At 40.3% G+C, this 26,176-nt stretch overlaps 2 protein-coding genes across 4 annotated transcripts in view; both read right to left on the bottom strand.

Moving 5' to 3' along the window:
• Nucleotides 1-249: 249 nt before the first annotated feature.
• Nucleotides 250-8,939, bottom strand: pomt2 (protein-O-mannosyltransferase 2). 3 transcript variants are annotated; one of them, XM_038729253.1, is made up of 21 exons: nt 8,110-8,939; nt 7,951-8,035; nt 7,753-7,857; nt 7,529-7,637; nt 7,045-7,153; nt 6,395-6,554; nt 6,186-6,292; nt 6,010-6,092; nt 5,559-5,686; nt 5,395-5,461; nt 5,219-5,279; nt 5,037-5,115; nt 4,800-4,951; nt 4,609-4,700; nt 4,446-4,522; nt 4,281-4,352; nt 4,128-4,187; nt 3,123-3,228; nt 2,878-3,018; nt 2,380-2,491; nt 250-986 (listed from the first exon to the last, which is right to left on the bottom strand). In XM_038729253.1, the coding sequence occupies exons 1-21, from the start codon at nt 8,379-8,381 to the stop codon at nt 881-883; spliced, it is 2,283 nt and encodes a 760-aa protein (XP_038585181.1). In that variant the 5' UTR covers nt 8,382-8,939; the 3' UTR covers nt 250-880. The 3 variants fall into 3 exon arrangements, with proteins under 3 accessions (XP_038585181.1, XP_038585182.1, XP_038585183.1); XM_038729254.1 differs by having other exon boundaries at nt 5,577-5,686; XM_038729255.1 differs by lacking the exon at nt 2,380-2,491.
• A 1,079-nt stretch (nt 8,940-10,018) lies between these two features.
• The window catches only part of LOC119910150 (latent-transforming growth factor beta-binding protein 2-like), an 81,743-nt gene continuing 65,585 nt past the window's right edge, over nt 10,019-26,176 (bottom strand). The window contains exons 31-40 of the mRNA XM_038728572.1: nt 20,223-20,351; nt 18,561-18,695; nt 17,351-17,548; nt 17,176-17,268; nt 16,703-16,831; nt 16,072-16,212; nt 15,096-15,269; nt 14,701-14,979; nt 14,097-14,246; nt 10,019-12,237 (exon numbers count right to left, since the gene is read on the bottom strand). Coding sequence (XP_038584500.1) covers nt 12,062-12,237; nt 14,097-14,246; nt 14,701-14,979; nt 15,096-15,269; nt 16,072-16,212; nt 16,703-16,831; nt 17,176-17,268; nt 17,351-17,548; nt 18,561-18,695; nt 20,223-20,351 — 1,604 coding nt within the window. The 3' untranslated portion in view covers nt 10,019-12,061. The remainder of the gene's footprint in view (nt 12,238-14,096; nt 14,247-14,700; nt 14,980-15,095; nt 15,270-16,071; nt 16,213-16,702; nt 16,832-17,175; nt 17,269-17,350; nt 17,549-18,560; nt 18,696-20,222; nt 20,352-26,176) is intronic.

The raw sequence follows: 26,176 nt of genomic DNA, 5'->3' as shown, positions 1-26,176 counted from the left end.
CTACATTGTTATACTATACCTGTCTTATGACGTTTGGCTGTAGATATCTCTTCGTATCTTGGCCAGAAGACTCTTGAAAAAAAGATGTTTACTCTCAATAAGGTTCTCCTGGTTAAATAATAAAAAATAATAATACATATCTCATGAAAGTGTGCAGTACATATTTATGTATATATATGAAGCAGTTTCTGGTTTAAGCTAAATTTATGGTCTAATGTATTGATGACATTAACAAAAGTAAGCACATACTACAAGAATATCTTCGTTTATTGGTCATTCTGAAATGTACATGACACTTAAGAGTCAGTAGTCCTATTATAATAATAATAAAACAGAAGCCAGTACTGAACAGCACTAATACAAAAATACTGGACAATAAGATTATGACAATCGCAAACAAAAATACAGTCTCTGATAACTATGTAACAAAAAGTGTTTTCTTTAAAACTGACAAATGGAAATGCAGCATTTGAACTTTTCGGATTTACTTTCACTAGTTCCTTTCAGGCACTTTAGCTTATTATTGTGACAGACAGTATACACATATATAGCATGTAAGATGACTTAAGGCAGCTTGGTAGCGATGAGTGTTCAGATCAAATACTCCCACAGCACACTGGCTTTCATATTGCACTAACACAGGTCTGTCTTATAGAGCATCCTTTTCACATTATAGACTACAATACTTGGAAATGATGAGACATATAAATACCCAGAAATGTAGATTCTATAGTAGCGTGCAGTCAGTACTTATGAAAATTACCTTTTTGTGTAAACCCTATAAGAGCATATCCGTGAGACACACGATTGATTAAAGTCCCTCATATTCACCACAGTTGTTATACATCACAATATTAGTGTCTTCTTTGTGCAAAGCTGACTAGAACTCCCAGGAGTCCAACCACTTCCGGCCAGCCATGGCGCTGCCTGGCTCGTGTGCCAGAGGACCCGTCATGCCATAGGAGAGTGGATGGAACAGGTAGAAACTGACAGACAGAGAATGGATTACAGTGATTTGTATACACAGTAAAACAAGTGCTTTTGAACTGCTCTCAGGTAATATAAAATCCCAACAGTAAAGTTTTAAATTACATTTTGAATACTCAGTATCAGTCAACCAGGGAGAAATCCACTACAAGTGAATAAGATACCACTTTCTCCTGTGACTCTTTGCCTCAAATGACCACATTGCAACAGACAAGCTGGTTTAAGCGATATGACTGTTCGACACTTTGGGAAATATGTATTCGCCTTCTTTCCAAGAGCTAGATGAGAAGATTGAGACCACTCTTGTGTTTGTTCATTAAATGTAAAAATGTCAAACCATTACATTAATTTCACTTATTTTCTCTTCATCTACAAGTCAGATAGAAGCAAGTGTGCAAATGATTTTTTGTATTTTGAATTCAATTCAAGACCTTTATTTGTCCCCGAGGGGTAATTAGTTTTGCCGCAGTAGCAAAGAACGTGACATACAGTACATGACAACAATGAAGACAACATCGATTAAAAATACAGGGTCAGGCATATGGGTAAATAAATACCAGAACATAAAAAAAAAAAATTAAGTTCAAGTGTGCCTTATGTGCAGACGTTACCTATTCTTTACAGAGTTAAGCAGAGAGATAGCAGAGGGTATGAAGGAGAATTTATATCTGTTTGTTATGGCTTATGGTGGACTGAAACGGGAACCAGAAGGCAGCATCTTAAATTCTGCATGCAGGGGGTGAAAACTATTCGACATGAAAGATTCTGCCTTTTTAAGCACAGGTTTGATGTACAGTTCAGTTAGTTTTACCTGCTCAATCCCGATGAATTTCCTGCTAACTTTATTTACCATTGCTAATGTGTTTTTACGTTTTAGACTAAGAGAAGCATACCAGCAAATACATGAAAAAGTAAAAACAGACTCAATAAAACATTTATAAAACAATCTCATCAGGGATCTGTCCACTTGAAACTTCGCTAACTTTCTCAAACAGAAGAGACGTTGCTGACTTTTCTTACTCAGCATGTCTGTGTTTTGTTCAAGGTCAACTTGTTATCAATGATGATTCCCAGATACTTGTACGACTCAACAATTTCAACCACTTTTTCATTTATAATTGTCTTTTTCAGGAGTTGGATGGTGATGTCTAAAATCAATGCACGTGTCCTTCGTCTTTGTAACATTTAAATCTAAAAAGGCTTCTTTGCACCAGTTTAAAAAATAAGGCAATACAGATGGTTCAGTGGTGTCCATTAAATTTACTATGACAGTGTCATCTGCAAACTTTACAATGTAATTATTCCCCCTTTTGGGAGTCACACTCTGATTAAATACTGTTTGACAGTGTATGAATGAACCACAATAACGTTTTCTTTAACAGTAATTCTCACCTGTAAAGAACACTAAAGAGAAGTGCCATCTGCCCGACTCGCTGCAGCCAATCACAGTAAGGCGGGCGGAGTAGCAGGTCAGCGTTTTTCAACAGAATGTCTAATGTAATTCCTGTGAGAAAAAAACCCCAAAAAGCTTTAACCAGAACTTCCTTGATGGAACCCATGGATGTACAGTAACTATCACTGGGTTACTTGATAACCTGATAATTCTCAGGCAAGTTCTGGAGATTAAAAGGGAATGGAAAGGATTCACAGAGATAATAAAATCCTCAATAATTATATAGTCACACTGAATCTAAAAATATGTGTATGTCTATGTGTTATTAGGGTTATGCAAATTTCAGCAATCGTCCACAAATACTTTAGTTGCCTTTAAATGCATGCAGTATCTTTGCCTCACATCTCCCCACCCAAAACCCCTTTCCACTCTCCCTGTTAGATTGAAAACATGTGGACTATGTAATATAAGTAGCCAAATGCAGTGGAATGTGGTACCTGTTAGCATGCTGCTGAAGAGCATTGCAGGGAAGTAGTGGTGGTAGTACAGGATACGGCTCATAGTATAGAAAGGTGCATAGTGCAGCAGCCAACCGAGGAGCAGCAGTCCTCCTTCTCTCATAAGCATATGAGAATGGTCTGAAAGACAGAGTGGAGTGCAGAACATTTATTTGATGTTTCAATCATCTTTATTTCCTGCTGCTGCAAGCAAAATCAGTGGCGCAAAACATTTGTAGTCATACCTGTTCTTTTTTGGCACAATGAGAAACCTCTTTTGAGGGCTACAGACGCCACCGCCACCATGATAAGATACAATCCCAAACTGGCCAGGTTCATCCACCAGACTACCTGAGAAAAAGCATTTAATCACGAGCGCATTAATGGTCCTTGGTCAGACAAGAGCGGCAACAGGAAAAATGAAGTAGGGATGCAACGAAATGAAAATCCTTGGCAGAAGACGAAACCAAATTTAATGAAAAAATTTGCAGAATACCGAACAAGTACATTCACACCTTTTCCATTTATTTTGTCTTTTTGAGTCAAAATTTGCTTTTTATTCAGTGTTTCCCACAGAATATGGAGGGACTATGGTGGGTGGGTCTGAGGCCCAAAAGGGTCCGGGAAAGTAAAGTGAGTAAGTAAGTGTCTACTTACTTTTAATGTACACATGAAGTAATGTGTTTTATACTTTCTGTGAATATAATCCAATTAATCTTATTTCCATCCTGTATAGACACCCTTTTTTGAAAAACGGACGTTGTCACATGTGTATCCTCCCACTAAATTCTTCAATTCCGACCCAATTCGATAAATAATGTTTTATGTGTTTCTCGTATCGCGTACCATGAAGATTTCACAGCCTCTCAGGTAGGACTCTCATATTGCAACACTTGTCTTTGTAAAGAGAGAAAATGACAGGATAAAGATGCTACCCTGCCTGTCAAAGCGGGTCAGACCATTTGTTGCCTTTTCTAAGAAGTCAGCCCCAGATGGAGTGGGGCTGTGTTAGGAGACAATTCAGCAGAACAATGTCTGCAAGCAATTTTTGCCTCTTTCTCGGACACTTTAAAATGCTTCCACACTGCCGACATGTCAAGGTAATTGTTTGGTAAAATGCGTTCGGTATTTTGACTTATTAGGCCAAACACCGAAAGTGCTTTGTTTTTGTTGCTATTTTCGGCCGATTAATTTCATTGACCAAACATGTCGTGCATCTCTAAAATGAAGCAAGCCTAAAGCAGACTTACAGGGTTCCCCAGCAGGTAAACACGATACTCTGTGTCATTCACTCCAGAAAACCTCAATCCCTTTATAACAAAAAGAAACCAAGCACATATGTAGTTAAAAGTAGTAATGCATTTAATTTAACAAAACTTTATATTGTAGATCATTCAATGTACCTGATAGTTGATGGGCCAATGCCAGGGTTTTGAGTTCATCTCATTGTCTTTGGGTTTCAAGCCGCTGTTACCCTAAAAGAAATCGTTTATGTTAATAAATGACTTCTGATAAAACCCCAACTTCTTAGCACAGATGGATTAACATATTTTCTCACGGTTTCTTACTCTTATCATAACAATGTGGGACTCCAGTAAAATCTCCAGAAAATGGGGCTTCAGCACAGACAAACTAATGTTGGGCACTGCCAGAAAATACAAAGAGGTATTGGTTAGTGTTTGACATGATGAAGCACAGACAAAGACGTGGAAAGGACTGTATTTAACGCACATTTGGGGTTTATGTGATCTTCGATGTTCCACTGAGAGCTTGGAGTCTCCTTCAGGTAGGGACTACAGGTCACCTCCACCTGTTCCCAGCCCCTGAATAGAAACAAAACACACACTTTTTGACTGTCCGTACTCATAGTGACTATTCAGTAGAAACGGAGGTTGAGTCAAAGCGGAGAAGACGAGTTTTACCACTTTGGGAGAGTCTTGCCAGACGAGTAAAGCACACAACCGGTAGCTCTGTGCAGAAAGCGGACTTTGCTGCGCAGCACCTTCACCAGGTCACCCTTCCGACCTCCGCACACCTCCACCTGCCACAGGTCATTGGTGTCACCTGTACCATTCTAAGAAGAACATGTGTTTTAAGCTTGGGGACATACAAATACATAATTATTAATGCTGAATAAGGAATGTTATGGGCCTACTCACAATGCCATAGCCTGTAACCTGGAAGTGTTTCTTGGTCATGGGGGCCTCATGGAGGTGACTGTGTAGGTTACGGGTTGTTCTAAAAGGACCAGAAAAGATTGCTATTATTGAAGCAACATGCACATCATCATTATAAATAATATGTTTATCATTTCATTGCTTTGTGGAGCCACGATACTTACTCTTTGTGCTCCAGCCGAATGATGTCACCATGACGAACCAGATCAGGCTTCCCAGATTTAGCTTAACAGACATAAAAAAATATAACTTAACATTCAGAGGTTCATCCATTACTTCTTTATGACTGCCATAAAATGAAATGAATGCCATATGTATTTCTGAAACCCAGTCTTCTCACATTCATTATCACCCTGTCTGTGAACAAGCCACAAGTTGTTGTAGTCTTTGTGGAGATAGGCTGTCACCTGTAAGGAAATAGCAGAGAAAACTGTTTATTTACAATAAATAAAATCATCACACATATTGTTCGCATATTTAATTATGTTTGAAAAGGTTTCACACTTGAGCCTGTAGCCTGACCTGCTGCTGCCTCGCTCCCGCTCCCTCTGGGTATAGGTGCCAGTGAGAGTGCAAATAGCCTCCAGCAATACGAAGGTTTTTTACTGTAACGGTGGAGCCGTATGCCAGGTCTGCATTAGAAGAACAACATTAAAGTGCAAGAAACAATTACATTTAATGAAAAATGTTTACATTTTGAAACGTCCTTCAAACACTAGCCAACTACAGAACCCTGCATAAAAAAGCACAATGAACTTTATTAGTAAAGACCCCAATATGTTACTTTGTGAAGACAGTAAAATGTAAGCAAACGTTTCAGCCCATCTGGCTGTCATCAATAATCTAAAGGAATGCCTACATTTCTCTTTGACCTCCTTTTCCATTTCCTTACTAGTGTTTTAGTAAATACAGCTGCAGCGTCATGTGGTTTTATTCACACGTGTTTGGGACTCACACTCAGGCATTGATGCATTGTGTAGATTGTTCCCGATTAGACGGGACTGAAAGGCTGAACTGAAGAAACCGTCACCCGGTCCACTGGTGAAAGAAAACAATCATGATTACCCAAACAATGCAGCAGATGTCATCATGCAGTATCGTGTGAGGTGAGCAGTAATCACTCAGACCCACCTTTTGTTCAACACAACAAAGTGGACGGCAAATATTGTTACATAGAGGAAGAGCGGAAGCAGGATGAGTCCAACAACCCGAGCCAGGAAGTGTTTTGCAAATTCCACCTGGAGCAAGAAAATAAGACAAGAGCTAAACAGTCAAGCCTCTGGCATTACTCATCAAAACTATCAAGTTACTAGTGCCATTAGAAACACACTGCCTGTTACCAGTGAAAGGCTCAGGTCTCCCAAAAGTCTCCAGAGGTCCCAGACCGTGTTCAGTCCCACCAGCAGGATGACAAACAGACCCACAAACTTGACGCCCAATGCCCCAGCAAGGTTTACACCAGTCAGTACCAGCCACAGCCACCAGGAGGCAGAAAAAGGCCTGAAAACAACAGCAAGCAACGATCAATCACACCTGTTTCACTGCTTACAAAGTTAGAAAAATTACTGTATTTATGTACCACCCATGAAACATTATGAGCAAGCAAGATTTGTTCCTCTTGTAAGGCAGACTGATATTGCTTCAGAACTGTAACTAAATGTTTTATCATACTGATTAAATTACCTCCCCACCCCCCCCACCCCCTCAAGCAATCAGTTAATCATTTGGTCAACAAAATCTCCCACATAAAGACAGATGTCCATCACAACACACCAGATCTACTTCAGCAGTAATCAACATAGAACGGTGTGAAATAGGAAATAAGGAAGTCATCACATATGAGAGGCTACAACCAGTCACTCCACATCACATCACTCATTGATGATTAACTTGATTATCAACTGATTATCAAAATAGTCACCCATTAGCTAATAGATCCACCACTACATTGCATAAGACAAGATAGAAAAAAAAACTAGTGGTGTTCTACCTGTATCTCTGTTGGCTGAACTTGACCATGCTCAGCACCGCTGCCATGATGAAGAACATGAGTATAGGGTCCAACAGGATGTACTGGGAAATGGTGATACAGCCAGTGTCTGTCAGGCGAGTGAAATTACGCACAAATTCATTCTCCTTATTGCAGCATAATAAAAGCATGCTGCAAGACCTTTCAAAACACTGAATGATATGAACTTTAAATAGTTGTTCTTATTCATTTAGGTTTCTGTTAGCAAGATCAGCAAAAGAGACCTTAAAAGAAATTAAAACAATGGCCAATATGGAAAATGACTTAACGTCACATTTCTAGTCCCAAAATGTTATGTGCAGGTTCCATCCAGAGCTACACCATGTGTCTTTTATTTTTTAAAGAACAAGGACATTGAAAGGTTGAGTACTTAGTGTATTGCAACTTCAACATGCTTCTGAGTCACGCAACCCCTTAAAAACACTTACAGGAGATGAGTACTTACCAAATATGAGCAGGGTTGCAGTGATGAGAGCAGCTGTGGGGGACTGAGACAACTCTAGCACTATGAGGTAGGCAAAGATTGGGAGAAAGGAGCCCAACACAGCACAAAACTGTAGGGCAAGAGGCAGGACAGAGACATCAACAGCCTTAATATGTTGTCCTTTTTAAACGTTGTGAGAAGAACATATAAATGCATTGTTAAACAATTTTAAAAAATCGGGATACCCCTCTCATCCCCCAGTAGTTGTGGTGTTCATATTTATCTCCTGGCTTTATGAAAGGAAAGGTGCCATCATAACCTGTCATGTAACCGGCAAGTCCTATCAGCATCTGCAACAGAACACAAGAAGATCAATGCTGATCCTAGAGAGGTTTCACTTAGGACACATGAACCTACAGGGAGGAGATAATCTGCCATCTCACTTTTCCAAGAGGAGGATGGACATCGAAAAAGAAGGTCCTGTTGATGTAGTAGCTTCCCATCTTTCCAAAGTGTGTCTCATCCCAGCTGAAACACCATAAGAAGGTCATCATGTAAAAATGCCATGCAGAAAAATCTACATGCAGAGGACTTTTACTCACCACACATGAGGGGGCTCTGTTATCTTGTAGAGGCGTGTAGAGAAAGACAGCCCCACCACCAGCATCAGCAACACTCTGCTTTGGGGCTTACTACTGAAATTTCCTCTGCCTGAAAACTGAGCAGACGCTCCATTTGAGGACTGGGTGTCATCTTCTGACAAGTGTCCTGCAGTTTGACTGCTTCTGTTCTTTGGCAAAGGAAATATTTTCCTGTTTCGTAGTGATGAAGCGTTCCCTATTTTGTTCCACTGTGTGTTGCATTCATTTGCCATTAGGAAATAAAAACTGTAGTGGAAATGGCCAGACTCCCTGGCAAGCGAGGTAAGCCTAATATTTTGGTGACACTAACGTTAACGTTACCTAATCATATAATAAAAACAGCTAGTTAATCAGTGATGTCTAGATGACGTGAAGCTGTGCCATCTAGGATAAATAACTACATTTAGCAAAGATATTAAAAAGATTTAATACTGGCCCATCAGGTAACAGTTCTCAATATAGTCTGTCAAACCAGGCGACACTGACAGTGAATGTCACACCTTTCCTACTCAATAAATTGTCAGACATAATATTTGTCAATGTCGCCAAGCTATGAAAAACATTTTCCTCGATAACGTACTTATCCTAGCTTGCTACTTTCTAACCAAGTATCCACTCGTCAAATGGCAGCATCAGTAACAGCTAGCAGAATGCTAACACTCTCTATCGCCTCAAATCACCGTTTTATTATTAAAATAGTTACATTAGCAACACAGCGAGAGCACGAGAGGTTGTTGCCAGGGGGGTAAGCCAGAGATCGGACAGTGAAGCCGACCAAAGCCTGCATGGAGGGAGAAACACGTACGAAGCGAAGAGGTTTCTGGGAGGTGAATGCCATTGTAATATTTATGTGGGCATTTTGTTGAAGAGTAAACACAATTTCCCAGAATCCTTCTGGAATATCTCCTCGTTCGCCGGTTAACCAATGGGAAAAACTTATGGAAAAGCGGGAATCTATTGGCCACTAGAGGGAGATATAGTGTAATAAATAATTTCATTGTTCTTTTCTTTTTCTTTCTTCTTAAAAAAGAAAAAAAAAACGCTGTAAGATTAATACAACGGGTATTTCCGGTCCCCAGTTCTGACTTATTCATAGTCTAGATTCTGGAGAATTAAAGTGCAGTTGCTCACCTACCATTGGTTAGTTCAATTTTGAGGTACCCATAAGTACTCTCGTTTTCTTCCACGTAATACTTGCACTTCACTACAATTCAGAGGAAAATATTGCACTCTTTACTGCACTACATTTATTTGGCTCTTTCCAGATTAATATTGTACACAAAAAATAATAAGCTTTCATAAAATGTTGCATTGTGATATATTAAACTATCCAAAAGTATAATTAGCTCCCTCTTGACCTGCTGCAACATAATAATGCTGTTTACCTGCTAGTCCATCAAAATAATGCTTTAAAAAATCAAATAACAGTGCTCTTTGCTAATTGAACACCCTGAAAAGGGTACTTTAAGCATAATAAATACTTATGAGACCTTAATGTACATTTGGAGATAACTATTACTTGTAATTGAGTATTTTTATTATTATTACTACTTTTACATAAGTAAAGGATATGAATACCATCTCTCATCACTGCCAAACACACACCTCTGACTGTTTCCATCACACCAGCAATCCATATACATACCTGCACCAAACTGATAAAGAACTACACAATCTGCTGAGGAATAATGTCTACTTATTATTATAAAGTCATAATATACTACATACTACAACAAACAAACTAACTTCTTTTTTAATACAAATAACAAACATCCATGGCAGCAAATTAGGCCTACCATTTTAATATACACATGACAAATGCAAGGTGTGTTTGGTGCCATTTTTCAAAGAAAATTATCAACGACACTGATATTTTCAACGTTTTATTTTGATGACTGATAGTGATTACAGTCAAGAGGTAAACAAAAATGAATGAGCATGTTATTTCCAATGACCACAGCTATAAAATAAGACATTTATCTCAAGTTATTTGCGGTTCTGAAAGGCTTTAAATATTACAACTTAGACCTAAATGTTAGACTTCTGGTCCGGTTCAGGCGTTGATTTGAACAGCACAGTAAAGTACAATGGACATTAAGTGGAGACATTTGTACAACTGTATGTTCATATGTTTATGTGCTGCTGAGATCTCTTGAGAGACATTCAGTCGTTTAGACAAATTATGCCGTTATTTTCTTAAACCTGAATACAAAAGAAAAGAACGTATGAGTGGGCGTTCAGAAACCAAATGAGTAGGCTGATACTGTCTATTAAACATCCATAACACAAGGATCCAACAGAGACTAAACAATTACTAATATTTAGCCATAAAGTTGTGATGCACGGAAGTTGGTACTTGCATTTCAAAAGCATTGTCTTTGTAATGAACTTGAAGAGACAAAATGTCTGTGAATAGAACAGTGCTGCCACTTCCAAAAAATATATTTCATTGTCTGCTCCACAGGGCAGGGTATACACACAGTTCCTCTGGTACAGTGTCAGTCACTCTCCTCATACATAAAAAGATATGCTTTAAAAACATTTTTACAGACATGTATAAATCTACAAAGCTATAATGCCGGATTTTCCTTACATTTTATGCTTTATGTCAAACAAAATATTGGTTGTGCTATAATGCATTAAGAGAATATGTAACAAAAATAATACATAGTACTAGATCTGTACAAAATATACCAAACCTCTCCAAAGAAGCCTTTGTCTTTACATGCATTCAGAGATGCCCACATGGGAATGGTCTGATGTGACATCTGGGATCTAATTGCCTTTTGCCTGTGTGGCAGTGGCGCATAAAACCAACTTTCATTTTAAGCACTGATACTAGTGGATAATTTCAACTAACCTACTTTCTGTAGTTTCAGAAGTTAGGCTAGAATGTAGAAACAAACTCTGATAAGTCACGGTACATATGGGGAAAATTGGGATCAGCAACTGACCACAGGTTTTCCTACAACATTGCCTGTATTGCTGGTAAGACTGATTAAAAATGGTGTCAAACAGAGGAAGGCAGGTTATACCTATTACATACTTTTTGAAACACTACATAGATCATCATATACATCTACAGGCTTTCCAGGTCCACATGAAGGCTGAAGTTTTAATTCGTACGTTTGGCTGGCTTTGACTTGCCCGTTCTTGGTCCAGAGATTCTTCAACTTAAGCTCGTAATTAATCTTGAAGAACAGAAAGGCAGGTGCGGGAAAAAGTTCTCTCTTTGAATTTCTGATGTTTGTCAGCCCTGGTATCCGTTTAGTCCAGGGTCAATGCTAATTACAATGACAATGAGTGAGATAATGTTGGTGAAACACAAACTGAGTTGTGAGTGGCTGATTTCTTGTGACATTCCTTCTTTTACAAAAGACATTTACTATCTCCCCATACCCGCCTCTGAGGTCAATTGGTGAGACAAATAAAAACAAGAGGAATCAAGTATGTCCTCTGAAATAGGTTACTTTCTTAGTTTGCAGAGGCCCGTCATGAAAATGAAAAAAAATATTTTTAAATGAAATAAATAACACAAAAAAATGACAGAAAATAATGTGGAAAATATATCTGCATATGAAATTGCCTGGGGTTACTGAATAAAAAAAGATCAGTCCACAAAATCCCTTTAAGGCAAATGGATATCTGGTGAATACTAAATCCCATGTAATACATTCACTGCACAATTCCTGGTCCTCTTGAATGTGTATGAGGGGGATCTGAATGTGTTCTGTGCTGAATGCAAGTGTGTGTGCTTTTGTGTGTATGTGTTTGTGTATGTAGGGAAACGAGTTTGGACGTCTCAGCTTTACTGTTGGAGGTTTAGTGCCAGGCCCTTGGGGGGAAAGGGCAGAGGGGTGTAAGGTGATCTTTGAGGGAGCAGGGGAAAGCCAGCGCTCCAACAGTCACTGTCTCAGTTTCCTGTCTCCCTAGGCCCAGACTCTGGGATCGTTGGGATGCACTCGTGTGGCTTGGCAGAGGCCACAAAGCCTGGCAAACAGGTGCACCTATAGGATCCCTCTGTGTTGGTGCACAGCCCGTTGTGACACAATGGCACCTTGTCGCTGATGTCCTCACACTCGTTTATGTCTGCAGGAAAAAAACGGACACAAAGACATGACTAGTTAGTCAGCGGTAAGATTTCACAGCTGAAACAGCTGTCTGCGGCACATCTGCTGCTGAATGGCGGGAGACTGGAATGCTAAAGTCATTCATACTTCTGATTTCACTTCCTTCCTCCCTTCGTCTTTTTTCGCCTCTCCCTTTTTCTCCCTCCGTTCCTTACTTCCCTACTTACCTCCTTCCCTCCTTTCTTCCCTCCTTGTACCTAATGTAATCTTCTTAACTCCAATTTTGGTGATTTCTGTTTTCTAAATCTGAGTTTCAAAGTTCAAAGGGCAAAACAACCTCACCTCAAAGTTAATTTAGCAGCTGTTCTGGAGACTTCTGTCATATCCCTTGACCTTCACCAGCAGACGGAGTTGAAAGTAAAAAAATGACTTAACCTGTTGTTGAACCTAACATGAAAGAGAAGTCCTCTGAAGTCCTCTAAAGAAGTACTCTTTTTAGACAATTCTAGCGACCAAAAGGAAGCAAATATTGGGAGAATCCATTAATCTTCATTTCAAAAATTCCAAACATTCTCTGGTTCCAGCTTCCTAAATTGGATATGCTGCTTGTCTTCATCTTATATTATAGCGTATTAAATATTTTTGGGGTTTGTTTCCTATTGGTCGGAAAAAAATAGACTTTTCATTTGATGAAATTAATCAACAATTAATCGTGAGAAAATGATAATGAAAAAAATCCTTTGTTGTGCCCCTATATAATTCAATGACACCTGGGCAAACTTCACGTGCTGATAAAGATTGTGTGATATGCACAAAAGCTCCACAATTGCTACTAAATGGACCCTGAGGTGAGACCGTTGAAAACGTTATGCAATCTTGTGAGCAATAAACAAATGTGTTTCAATTCGTTCCACGAGAGCTCACATTTGGAGGGACAAGGCTTTCACTCAACACCAGTGACATGTTGCCTAGTATCTCATCTTGTAAATCTTTTATCAAACATGTCGTCATGTTGCATGTCAGCTGGAAGGGATCTGAACTTGAATTCCCAGCCATTTCGAGCGTTGAACTTTTTGGAATGATGGTAAATTTAACAATGCATTGGATTATGTTTCTTTTTGGCCTTCAAGTGATTTTTCTTTCCCGTCTTCAGCATGGGAGGTCTGATTGTCATTTCATAGCGGTCACTCTTAAATGTTCCTCCTTCTTTTTATGTCTTGTACTGCTGGGGAATCGCTGGTGGTGATATTAAGAAAAGGAGGCATGGCACAAGTTGCATAGCTCCCACATGTTTCCACAGTGTTGGAATTCAATCTCTTTCCTTGGGAAAATGTCTGGCCTTGGAGCTGATAAGCTCATATGCAGGCAGAATATTGTAATCATAGCCTGTCATTACAATAAGACAGTCTCACTTACTTACAAAACAAACAAACTACACTAAAAAGATATAATATCTCATGTAATACATAGAGTGGCCAAGATTCAAGGCCCCCTTACTCTTGGCAGTGTGTGACTAGGGAATTTCAGACCAAAGGGTAACACACTGTGGTTTTGAGGAGTGCACTGCTTTCATTAGTTTCCCATAAAATATAACTTAATGCAAGGTTGTTAAATTCAAAGCTTCTCCTTGAGCTTGATGATATACTGCATGAAGAGTTACCTCATTGACATTAATCCAAGACCTGGCTCCAGAAGGCTTTGACCTGAAGGGAGAGTTCACTGCGGTTTGATTTCAAGATTCAACACCACATTTTGAAACCAGATTAAATTGTGATTGATTCCCTATTGGTCCTAGGAAGTCCCTGAACATTTTGCCTTGGAGCACAGAGTCTAACTGTGGGTGGTCAATTGAGAGAGATGCCGGGGGAAAGAACTCACCTATACAGGCCATCTTGTTTAGGTCAAATTCGTAACCGTCGAAGCAGTCGCAGGTGTAACCTTCTCGCACACGAACGCAGCGGCCATTTTCGCACCCGTTGAGGATTCCACATTCCTCTGCTCGGAGACCCTCAAAGCCATCGGTGTGCTCTGATTGGACACAGAAATACGTAGGAAAACACATCTAGTAATACTGGTATTATTTAGGTTTACTACATACAGGGTGGGGCAGGATTTTTTAAAGGTTCACCCAACTTTGTTCTTTTGAATACAGTAAATTATATATTTCATATTTATTATAATTACATCTATATGAGAAAAAACATTTACTGAGGTACTGAGGTAATTACTTTGCTGCATATGTTTTACATGTAACATATGCTAAGCTTATAAAATATTGTGCTAAACTACTCAACAAAAGTTTAAATAGAATAGTTAGCGCAACTGCAAAATTAAATCTTTAACGTGCAATAAGTGGGGCGGCCAACTAAACAATGAGCTGAAACTAACTAAAAAGCTCTGTAAAGCAGTTTTGGGTGATAAGTCTTTGTAGGTTCAAAACCCTGACAGTGTGTCCTTGTCTAAGAAAGATGCATATACCTACCAGCATAGGAATCCACTGGTTGTGGCTGGTGTTCCCGTGGTCGGGCAACAGGGACACGGACAGGTGGCTGTTGAACACTGTAGTCATGGTCGTTGAAGAGAGGAACGCTCTCAGGAATGTCATAGGGTCGCACAGGGTTTCCATAACTGTCAAAGTATGGAGAAACAAAAGGCTCCACAGGATCGTCTGGCCCCTCATAACCGTACTCATATCCTGGCCGCTCTCGCAGGCTGTCTGAACCTGCTCCTCGAGGCAGGTTGCACATTATTGCATAGTCCTCTGAATATAGCAGCACACAGGGCAAAGGTATATTTTGGATGTTAATAACAGTTTATGTGTTAATATAAAGACAGGAATTATTAAATAGTGCATCTTATGTGCATCCTGCTTCTCACCAGAGTCTCTCCTGGGACAGAAGGCACACTGTCCGCTCCAGGCCACACCATGCAGGCAGCAGCATTCAGTGTATGTCGTTCTGCGTCCCTGAAGGGGTCCCGAACACATGTTCTCCCCCTCCAGATGAAGCCAGCAAATATCCATGTGCACGTCGTGATCAGGCTCTGGAGATTCTGGGGGAGAGAATGAAGAGGGATTCACAATAAGGCAGAGAGAAACAAAAAAGAAATGAAGATTCAGCTGTCTACATGACCTCTACTTTGGTAGTGAAAAGAAATGTGAACGCATCCAAACTCTCCATCAGAATCGTTCACTGTACTGAAAACTCCATGCATGCAGATTTAGACTACATGTGTGCAGCTCTAAGGACTGGGCTGAACCCCACCTCCACACCAAAACAGCTGGACAGATTCAAATATCTCATCATAGACAATAAACTCAGTTTTAACCACTAATATCCATAAACTCTAAACTCAGAGCACTCTTTGTTCCCCGCCTCATGCTGTTATGTCCATATGTCCACCATATTTGTTTCATGTAATTGTATGCTTCTCTTGTGAGACAGGAACATGTGCAGAGTATGAAAATAAATTCCCCTCCTGGGACAATACAGACTCTGTGTCTGTCTAAGGACCAGAAAGTAGTGTGCAAATTATAAATAGGGCTGCAACTAATGATTATTTTCATTTCTGATTCATCTCCAGATTCATTTGTTAATTAATCGATTGATTCATTGCTTTTTCAGAACAACAATCCAAAACCCAAAGATATTACATATCCAATGATACATCCTTGAGAAAGACAACAAGTCAAGGTTAATAAGTTTTGCTTGAAAATCATTCATATTACTTGATTATGACAATTGTTGTCTATTAATTTTGCATTGATTGATTAATCTAAGCACTAGCTTCCATTAATACAAGCAAGGAAAAATTCTACCACTGTGACACATTTGAATTTAAAATTCTGTCAAACCTCCTGTGTTGTTGAGGGCAATGCAGCGCCGCAGTGTGTTGTCCAGGACCAATGGAGGACTGCAGAAACAGTTGAAAGACCCGGCCGTGTTCACACACACTCCATTCTCACAGGCTTTTACAAATCCACACTCATCGTAATCTAAAAATACATTTACAAAGACAGGAATTGCAAGATGAAAAAGTGATATTTCAAAAGTTGTTCAAATGATTCAACATCCAGCATTTTAATCATCAATAAAAAGTTAAAACATTTTAATAAATTTGTATTATTACTCAAACTGGAGGATAAATGAGATTAAAAGAGCGGCAGCCTCTGAAGACCTTTACAATACATGTTCTGATAGTTATAACTAGTAATAACAACTGAATCAGATTTTCTGTATAAAATGGTCGATTGTTGGATTGTGGATTACTAGTTGAGGATGCTGGACGAATGGAGTCCAAAATCAAAATGTCAGCTGAAAGTAATGTGGTTCATGGGAAATGCGGTCTTCATATGATTAGCTAAATAAATGGCATGGAAATCATTTGTGGTTTCCTTTAATGAAATACCTACATGACAGCTTATCTTATATTGTAATATGGATGTTTTGAAATGTGTAAAAACTAAAAACTGACTAAAAACTTACCCACACACTCAAGCCGGATGTTGTCATAGTAGAAGCCAGAGCGACAGAGGCATGTATAGGTAGAAAAGAGATTGGAACACCGTCCATTCTTACAAATGTCTGATCCAAACATCTTACACTCATTTGCATCTGAGAGGAGAGAGAGAGAGAGATTCACACCTTGGTATTAAATAAGTGAGATGGAACAGTCAAAACACTGTTTCCCAGCTTGAAATGTCATTCACTCCTCTTATAAGAAGCTGTCAGGAGACACTATAGTTACAGTGATTAATCAGGTATGCAGGTGGGTATCCCATTAAGCCTTAGCTAGCTGCAGAGACAGCCTTGTAAATGTGGCGAGGGATTATGACTGTCTATCTGGCTTTAAAAGTTTATGCAGGTGGAAATAAAACAGGCTGGCATTGCAACTTTCTGTGCCTATGTAAAGGGAAGCTATAAAAGCTCAGATATATTTATAAAATAAGTTAAAGTACCTATGAAATGGCGTTGTTGTCCCAGACTTTGTGTAGCGGAAACAGGCAGGGACAATAATCCACTGCCATGAGGGCATAATTGGCTATAATCATCTGGAAAATAAAAAATGACTTCATTAGTGTGGATGCAAAAAAAAGACAAAAAAATGCCAATATAATAACATGCTTGTTGTACCTCTTCCTGGAACAGGACAGGCATGGATCTCGCAGTTGTCCCCCCAGCCTGCCCCCACCGTGCAGCAGCACTCCTGCTTGGTGGCGTTGCGAGACAAGACGTTGTCGCAGAAGTTGGCGTCATTCAAGTTATAGTAACACTCTTTCCTCTCCTCGGTTGAGGGGGGGACCAGAGCAGTGGATTTCGGGTCAGTTTCAACTGCAGATAAACAAAGAAAGCAGGGAGGTCAGAGGTCATGGCTAGCTGGAGAAAAGCACCTGTGGAGGTGTTAGAGATCTGGTAACACAGGTGGGCAAACGCTCACTGATAGAGCAGCTTGAACGCAAATCTCCCAGTAGGTACAGTTGGGTAAATCCTACACTACAGTAGTACATCATCACACAGTAACAAGTGGCCTCTGCTCTTCATCCGTCAGAGTGTGTCCACATGCCTCCAGCAGGTAGTACATTACCCTCGCCTGCCCTTGCTGAGCCTGCTCATTTGTCCAAAGGCATGGGCTCAGGCATTTCACCGTTAAGCTGCCGGCTTAGCCAAATGGAAACACTGGCATGTGAGTCAACACACCATTCACTCTCACATGATTGATTAACACACGTCAAAAGCAAACAGCGGAATGTGGCAAAAAGGTACACAAAGGCATAGCTGGGGTTTAGTGCCCAGGCAGAAGAAAAAACATCCCCGTTGAGGGTGCGCCGCTTAATAATGTAAATACACCCAATTCGTGTACACATACGCCTATCAAGCTAGAGATGCGATGGTATTTCCATAACTCAAAAGGCCTTTTCTGTCATTCAGAAATTGCAATACATTGCACTTGTGTAACCTCTGCACTTAAGATCATTTTATCACGGAAGAGAGAGCTAATGGCCAATAGCTACACCTTATCCCTGTTTGTCTTGGTGAGGAAATGGGTTTGTAATAACTAGGCCCTTAGAGTATTTACTTGGCTCTACTGGAGGAGTTACTTCATAATTCATTCAAGGGATTAGGCTAATACATTTTTTTGTAGGTAACCCACCCAACCATAACCCTAGCCTATCAAACAAATGGAAACAGCCAGAGATATGGAGTAAGTCATGTCCACCTCGTCACCCTTGTTGTTTGGATAATGAGAGACGGCTCATTAAATCAGGGAAAACTCGGTCTCCCAATGATGGGATGGAGAATTAAGTCCTGTGAGTCGCTGTGAGTGCTAGCCCTGCTCTATTACCCATGGAGCGGCACTGGCTGGTGATGGGATCAAATTCCTCATTGTCGTTGGGGCAGATGCACAGGAAGCTGCCATCGAAGTTCTCACACAGGGCCTCCCCGCACAGCGCCAGGCTCATCTCGCACTCGTTCACGTCTGAGAAAGACGGGAGAGGAGGTCAGTGAAGGATTAGGCACGTACACATAGGCATGCGCTCAACAAGGTCGTGGCAAGGTAAAACACAAAATAATCTTTATCATCTCGTTATCGTAAGAGTAATTCATTTCCAGTTGGCAAAAAAAATCATCCATAGGTTCATTATAGATACATACATTTCTTTGTCTGATTGATTCCCTACTTACATTTCTTTATATACACTATATTATATGATATTTGTGTGAAATTCCATATTCTTTGCATTTTCAATAAACCCCATTTAAAGACAAAAACCAATAATTCTTTATTGCGTATCTCAGTACCTTCATACTAGATCTGTGGCTCTCAGTACCAAGCCTTTTGGTTCCTAATGAAGATTAAAAATTTTCTAAATGGGTCACAAATATATACTTTCATTTTCAAAAAAGGCAAAATAATTTCCCCAAGTATAGCTTTTAGCAAACGTTACTCAAACAGGTGAAAACAGTGCATTTGTTGGGGACTATTGTCAGACAAGGATTTATACACATTTGGTGCTCTTGTGAGTATTTACAGCAGCAGTAAGGTGTATGTGGGACTGACTCAAAATATATTACAGTGTCCATGTTCATTGTAATGATCAGTGATGTGTTATTAATTGTTTCTGAACAACAATGGAGCTGTTTGGCACAGAGGAATAACTTACATCAGGCTTTGGATAAACAGACAGTGTTTGTTAATTGTATCAACTCGCTGATGGGTTTGGTCTTTCATCTTTTAACCAGCTGAGCACCGACGCTGACACTGAGCAGAAGTGTTGCTTTGGAACAGAAGGTCTTTATCGGTCTCTACTTGCTGACTTGTAGGAGCTACATCGTATACACCTATATCTCACTTCAATACGAAGAGAAAGAGCCCACTTACAGCCCCTTAGGATGTTCTGTTCTCGAGTCGTGGGCCTGTAAAGCATGGGAGTGATTTTGGTCACAGAAATGTTGATCAGTATTCACTGTTTTTGTCAATATTTCAATGTTTTGGAAGCTTTATGTTATTTGGAACATGGTTGTATGGACAGAAATAGTGTTTTGAAGATAACTCCCAATAAAAGTGAAGATATAAACAGTAAATATGGCCAAAACATGGACATTGGCCTGGTATATTTTTGAAAAAATGTGTAATAACTGTTGTATATTAGTTTCTTTTCATCAGATTTACAGTTAAAGATGTATTCCAGGTGTATTAGATGATGGTTTTATAGTGATAATGCTATTAAAATATAGATTTTATACCACGTGAGGATGAAAATATCTAATTTTCCTTTATTGCATCTCCATTTACTCTTTAATAGAAAGATAAATAGGTTCACATTGATTCATATTCCTTAGCTTCTGACCTATCAAAGGAGACCAGAATTATGCATCTAATCTAATGCTTGAGGAGTTATTACTGATTCATTTTGGGTATGTTATTTTAGGCATTTTTTAAGTGTTTGTTTCATGTTTTAAGCAGTAATGTACAATGAATATTTCTTGAAGAGCATCTACGTACCAACACATCTGCTCATATCTCCGGGCGGGTTTGCGTAGCCTTGGTCACACTGGCAGCGGAAGGAGCCGTCTGTGTTCTCGCAGAAGCCGTGGTTCCCACAGATGGTTTCGTTGACACACTCATCAATATCTGCAAGGGGAGAGCACACAGAGAGGTGAGCACAACATTAACATTTACAGTTGCTCTCCACAATAGACTTTCATACTGCCTCTGTAAACACGCCACTGCCTTGCCAAAATAAACATCACCACCATTTTTACCATACAATGACAACAGAAATCACTGCCATCATAACATGTCAGGAACAGATTAGACAATTCATTAAAAGGGTTTTCAAACTCTGGTGTTTGTAAATGAATCCAGGGAGACATTCTGTCTGCATCAACACAGTGAAACTGAGTGCACAGTGGATATGGAAAGCTGCAAGTGAATGTGTCACTGGAGTGAGAAGTGGCACTTAGGTCACTGGCAAAATGTAAGAGACGGAGGAGTTTACGGCATACAGCCAGCATTCAGCATTTCCCCAGATACTTTATATGCAGTTGGAGAAAGATGGCTGAGAGTTCAGGTTTGGCATGGAGAGTTTGACAGCCTTCAGACAGGAATTTTGTTTCAATTAACATGTTGAAAGCTTCTATTTTTTCAGCTGTAAATCTCCTTTGAAGCTAAAACATCTGAGCATAGCTTACAGTAGTTGGTTGGTTGCATGGCAGTAAATAAAACAAGTTTATTAAAAAAGAAAGAGACTGCATTGCTCAATGTCAGTGTAAGAGAGATGGACCATAAACATTGCGGCTGTTAACACTGGGCCACATAACAGCAGTGCTGATTCCCTACACCTCACTGTTAAAGGCAACATTTGTTAGCAGTTTCTTACATACATGATTTAGTATTTCTTGGCGTGTGTAGCAGAGAGGCCAATGACTGATACTGATGGAGGGCAAGTCTGATTATAATTGTTTAAAAAACAATCAGTGAGTTTAATGATCACACTTCAGTGACTTGAATTTGTTCTCTGGTCAGTTTGGCTTGCTACTGGTGCGTTAACATAACTGTGAACACCATTTATTTGTTTTTTATTTGCTTATATGCTCTAAAGAGCATAAACAGCCAAACAGTATGGCCTGTTCATCCAATCTTAATCTGGTCTTGAAGGTAAGTCTATGAGAAACTTGCTCAGCAACTCATCTTGTTCTTTTCACTTTAGAAAGTCAGCAAAAACTCCTCAGTCAGTGCTTGTATGTTTTCTGCAAGCCATTAGGTTGGAACATAGTGACAGACGGGCCTGCTATTTGTATGAACTGCAATGATGAAATTAGAGAACACACCACTAAGTCTGTTTTATCGTAAGCATGACTAGATTTTCCTTCTTTTGACTTTTTAGTTTCATAACAACATTCCATGATCATCCCTATCAAAGTTTCCATGACTAACAGAAACTCCATTGGAGTGATGACACATTTTAGAAATACAGCAGCCTATCTCAAAAAAATATTCTAATTGTATTTCAAAAAACTTGCATATATAAATTACACCTTGATCAGTTCCACTAAACAGTCTCGTGCTTGTTAAACTCATTTTGGATAAGTCTGCTCCTAACATCAGTTAGGACAAAAAGTCAATTCCAGTGGCACTTAAAACAAACTGATTTATGGAATGAAAAGAACTGTCATGCGCATATTTTCTAAATGTCTTATTTAGCCTCTGAGCACTTGTAAAGGCTGTATCAAGTGAATTAAGGAAGAAAGTGGGCCAGAGACGCCACAAGCCTTTTTGATTTGAACAGAACGCTTGGCCAGGGCCCTGTCTTCCCCTCCAACGCAGACAACTACTTTCTCAGGCTTGCAGGGGGGACAAGTCCTCTGCCAGTGTTCCTGTGCTGACTTGGCCACGTCTCTAACATGCCTCCGGGGTCACAGACAGAGGCTACCACAAGCTAATAAAACTGCAGAGACAAAATTGTCTTTGTCGTTGGTAAAACCTTTCACAGGAAATGCTGAAAAGGACCTAAATTTCTAGTATAGACTTGTGGGCTCAAATGGCTAGAGGATGATAGATGGAAAATGGATGGACACATACTGACCGCCCACCCGTTGGATTTGCATTTTGCAGCTGTGGATTGCGATGCCAAACTGGTGTAGAAGTGCTGAAATTTTTTGGATACAATAAGATATTATATGTAATTAAAAAAGAATATATTTTTGGGAAGAATGTTCCTATAGATCAATGACGAGTATTCTCAGAGCAAGGTAAAAAGTATTGTATATCAGAGTGTAAGGAACATTTCCTCAAGTGTGAAGATCTTAAGTAGCGTTTGGAATGTTGGAATGACAGCGGGCGCCAGCTGGGAGGTCTGGGAAGAAGGCGATGAAAGCACTCTGCTAATATATGAAATAATCAGTGTCCGCAGGCGGCTTTTCATTCATGTGTAACATGGAACAAATCTGTTGATGAGATGCAATCAAAGTATCATCCTGGCGATAAATGAGAACATCGAGACCAAAACAATTTTAATGGCCTTTGTTTTTTTGTGTATCTGACTCTGGTTGTGTTTGAGTGGCAGCATTACTTGACCAGCCATTTGGACCTGTCATCTAAGCAGAGAGTCAGCCTCCTAATGGTTTGTGGGAAAAAATGAATAATACAAAATGAGATAACTCCAACAAGCGCTAGTGTCACACAGCAGGATGTGGGTTGCCTTTCTTAGTCTTTCCATGTAACAATCAGTTACGTCAGGACACATGCAGAGCTGTAAACTGCCTGCAGGGAAGAACTGAGGCAGGGAGGAGGGTGAGGAGTTCAGCTGAGATGCGGTGGGAGGTGAGGTTAAGGGTGACCCGGCCCAATAGGCACCTATCCTAATGGTCTGACCCAGGAGGACCTGCTTCCTGGATCCGGTGATCAGTGATTGGGGGGTTAAGAAAAGAGTGCAAAGTGTGGGTCTCTGTGCCATGTGTTAATCTGGAGCACATGGTGACAGGCAACAAGTATATAGGCATCAGTGACTGTTGGCTCACACTCCGCAGCCCACGCTTTGCCCATATAGTCTGGGCAACCTCTTGTCTTATTGGACCCATATGCAGATTTTAATTCACATGCAGCTGGGCAAGGATAAAGTGAGGAATTTGTTTTCAGGGAAGCATGTAAACCTGCATTATTTCTAATGGTCAGCAGGGGACGACTCCACTGCTTGCAAAAGAAGTCCAAATGCATTGGAGTCTATGACAAAAATACCCTACGTCTCACTTGATTTCTTACCTCAGTAAACACTTTGCAAATGAGTTTACGGTTTCAATCTTTAGTTTCAAATCTTCTTCAACACAGCATGATGTTCATTTTGTAAATTATGGTCCCACTTAGAATAAAATAGATGATAAAGCATGGTATGTTTTAGGGCGTGGCTACCTTGCGATTGACAAGTTATCACAGTGACCTTTCAATCAGGATAGAGGAAAATCCACTGCACTGTGTACATATAACTAGCCGTGAACTTGATTTTGGGTGCTGTCAGACTTTTCGTCTATAAACTTAAATAAATACACCCTTTCGCAGTGTGTTTTCTGTTCATTAAAGTTAAATGTAACATTATGGTCACCTAAACGTGTCTTGTTCAGCGGTCGGTTGAACTAAAAGACACTCTAAGGAGTTAGCTGTTCATTTATTCCAATAAGTACTTTTTGTTTTTAACCTGTTTTTCGCTAGACAAAATTAGCATCCACATTAATATCACAGTTAACGTAATTTAAAGATGAACCTTACTAACCGAGATAGCTAGCTCCACCCTCTCGTCCGAATATGGTCACTTCAGATTCCAAAAAACAAGATGGTGAGGGTCAAAATGCCAAACACAAGTCTTCAAAAAGGTAGTCCACAAACCAATGGGTGACATCGTGGTGGCTAGGTCCACTTCTTTTATACAGCCTATGGGTTAATCTAATATCTACAACCTGTCTTGGTTTAACTACAATGGAGGTCAAACTTTCATAGCATGTGTGTACTTCTAAGAAAAATCACCATCTTTCAACGACGCAACAGCATGAGCAATGACACACACATGGTAAAGTCTTTAGATTTCTATATGTTTAAAGGGGTGGGAGGTTGGCAAGAGTGTGACCACAGACAATTTCCACCCTTGGGCAAGCCTTATTAAAGGCATAGCTTGAGGGAATTTATGAGCATGATGGTAAATTATAAAAAACAATGACCTGCAAATACACACATACTGCCTTTTTCAAAGGAGCCCCGTGTATAGCATATATATATGTATAGCAGAGCTGAGCGCAACCCTCATAGCACTGTTGCAGCTGACGTGATGCTGCGGGGAAAAAAACCCTGTTTTTCCCTTTTGTATTATGGCCTCTAAATCTAAATGAGTGCTGCAAGTCGAGCCAAAGACAACCGCTGCCCCTTCGAAGGCCGGTGAGTAAAAATAAAACAACGCCCCTCACAGAAACTGCAAATTACAGCGTCTGGCCTCTTCTTAAATATTTGATGATTTTTACAAGCAGACAAAAATGCCCCAGAGTAATTGAGCTCCCTCCCTGGACTTTTACTGGGGTGACGGCAGCATCTCCCACAACTTCCCATCGTGAGGTGAAACAAGCCACTATTGTGTGTAGTGCTGGACTTCTGAGGGTGAGTGAGCTTGGTACTCAAACCGGGGCTGTGAGTCAACGCTGAGCTGTGCGAGTGTTTGTTGTGGGGTCTAATGAAAACACAGCTGGCGTCACAACATAGCAACAGGGGAAAGATGGTCACTTGTGGTCTTACTGGGACCCATTCAGACAAGTCACACTGGGAGTTTTGTCGCACCACAGGGGACAATGTGAAGATTTTTCAATCAGGTCCCACCTAAAGATTAATGTACAGGTCATGTCAGGTAAGATATGCAGATAGCATATAACATGACAGTGGAAGCACTTGGCTCCTAAGTTAAATTGCATACCGATTAGCACTACTCTGGTTTGAACCTATATGTGCTTCTTAGAATGTTTTGACTAAAGTAAAACAAAGGAGCGGAGGTGAGCAGCTGGTTTCAATCTGCCCTTATCATACTACAGGCCCCTGCACTCTTCAGCTGGTGCCAGACACACAACATCATAAAGTGCAGCGAGGAAGCAGCCACACATAGCCGGTATCAGGGTGATGGAGGGGGGCGGAGGTCCGATCTGTCACTGATCAACACTGCAAGCAGCACATTCCCCCCTGCTCTGTTGATAGTCCAATAAAAACTCAGGGTCATGAGAATATATGAAGCCACACCGCAATCCGAGTGCATCACCACGACGGTTACAGTCTCTGGTTCTCTTTCTCTAACACAGAAACACAAGCGAGGATGCAAAACCCCACAGTTAACCACACGCACACACACTTGCGCTCACACACACAAACACACACACACTCACACACACACACACAAAATCACCCGCAAACACCCACAGCTTCCATCTGTAGTCCAACACATCATTCCATTCTGATGCTCTCAGACTGCTTTTCCCTCTTCGCCTGTCACTCTCCAGTGACTGTTTGGATTCTGTCTTTTTATGAAGAAAATATTTGGCCTTTTGTTTTTGTCTCTCCTAGTCCTCATAAACTGGACTTGCTTTTTTTATGGTGCTATGAGAGCAACAAAGACAAGCAATTCTCCAATACAAAATAAAGAGTGATAAACTCAAACCATTGTGCAATACTGCGCATTAATATCTCAAGCCTCAAGTGTCTAATCCTGCCAGTAAACACAGAAGGCTTCATGTATTCTGGAGGTCATGGACATGTGTCCGTTGTTGTTGGCCAGCTGTGGGCCCAGATGTAGCACAAGTTCAAACCTAGCCAGTCAACCCAGGTGAGTGAGGTCCTCCGTGGGGGGCAGGGGTGTTAAGGGCCTGACAATCCCATCCCCTCTCAAAAGAAGAACAGCAGTGGTCAGGTTGCACCTAGTGTCTCTGCCAGAGGCA

The sequence above is a fragment of the Micropterus salmoides genome, unplaced genomic scaffold, assembly GCF_014851395.1.
Source record: "Micropterus salmoides isolate LMB-PRFRI ecotype aquatic unplaced genomic scaffold, ASM1485139v1 Ms_hic_scaffold_19, whole genome shotgun sequence".
Taxonomy (NCBI): domain Eukaryota; kingdom Metazoa; phylum Chordata; class Actinopteri; order Centrarchiformes; family Centrarchidae; genus Micropterus; species Micropterus salmoides.
Note: the sequence above shows the minus strand (reverse complement) of the source record. Positions and strands in the feature narration are given on the sequence as shown.

Coding starts and splice junctions, on each gene's coding strand:
- pomt2 (XM_038729253.1), bottom strand. CDS start 8,381: ATGGCAAATGAATGCAACACACAGTGGAACAAAATAGGGAACGCTTCA. Junction 7,154..7,528: donor TGCAACCCTGCTCATATTTG/GTAAGTACTCAT, acceptor CTCGCCTGACAG/ACACTGGCTGTATCACCATT. Junction 4,701..4,799: donor GGCAAGACTCTCCCAAAGTG/GTAAAACTCGTC, acceptor GTTTCTATTCAG/GGGCTGGGAACAGGTGGAGG.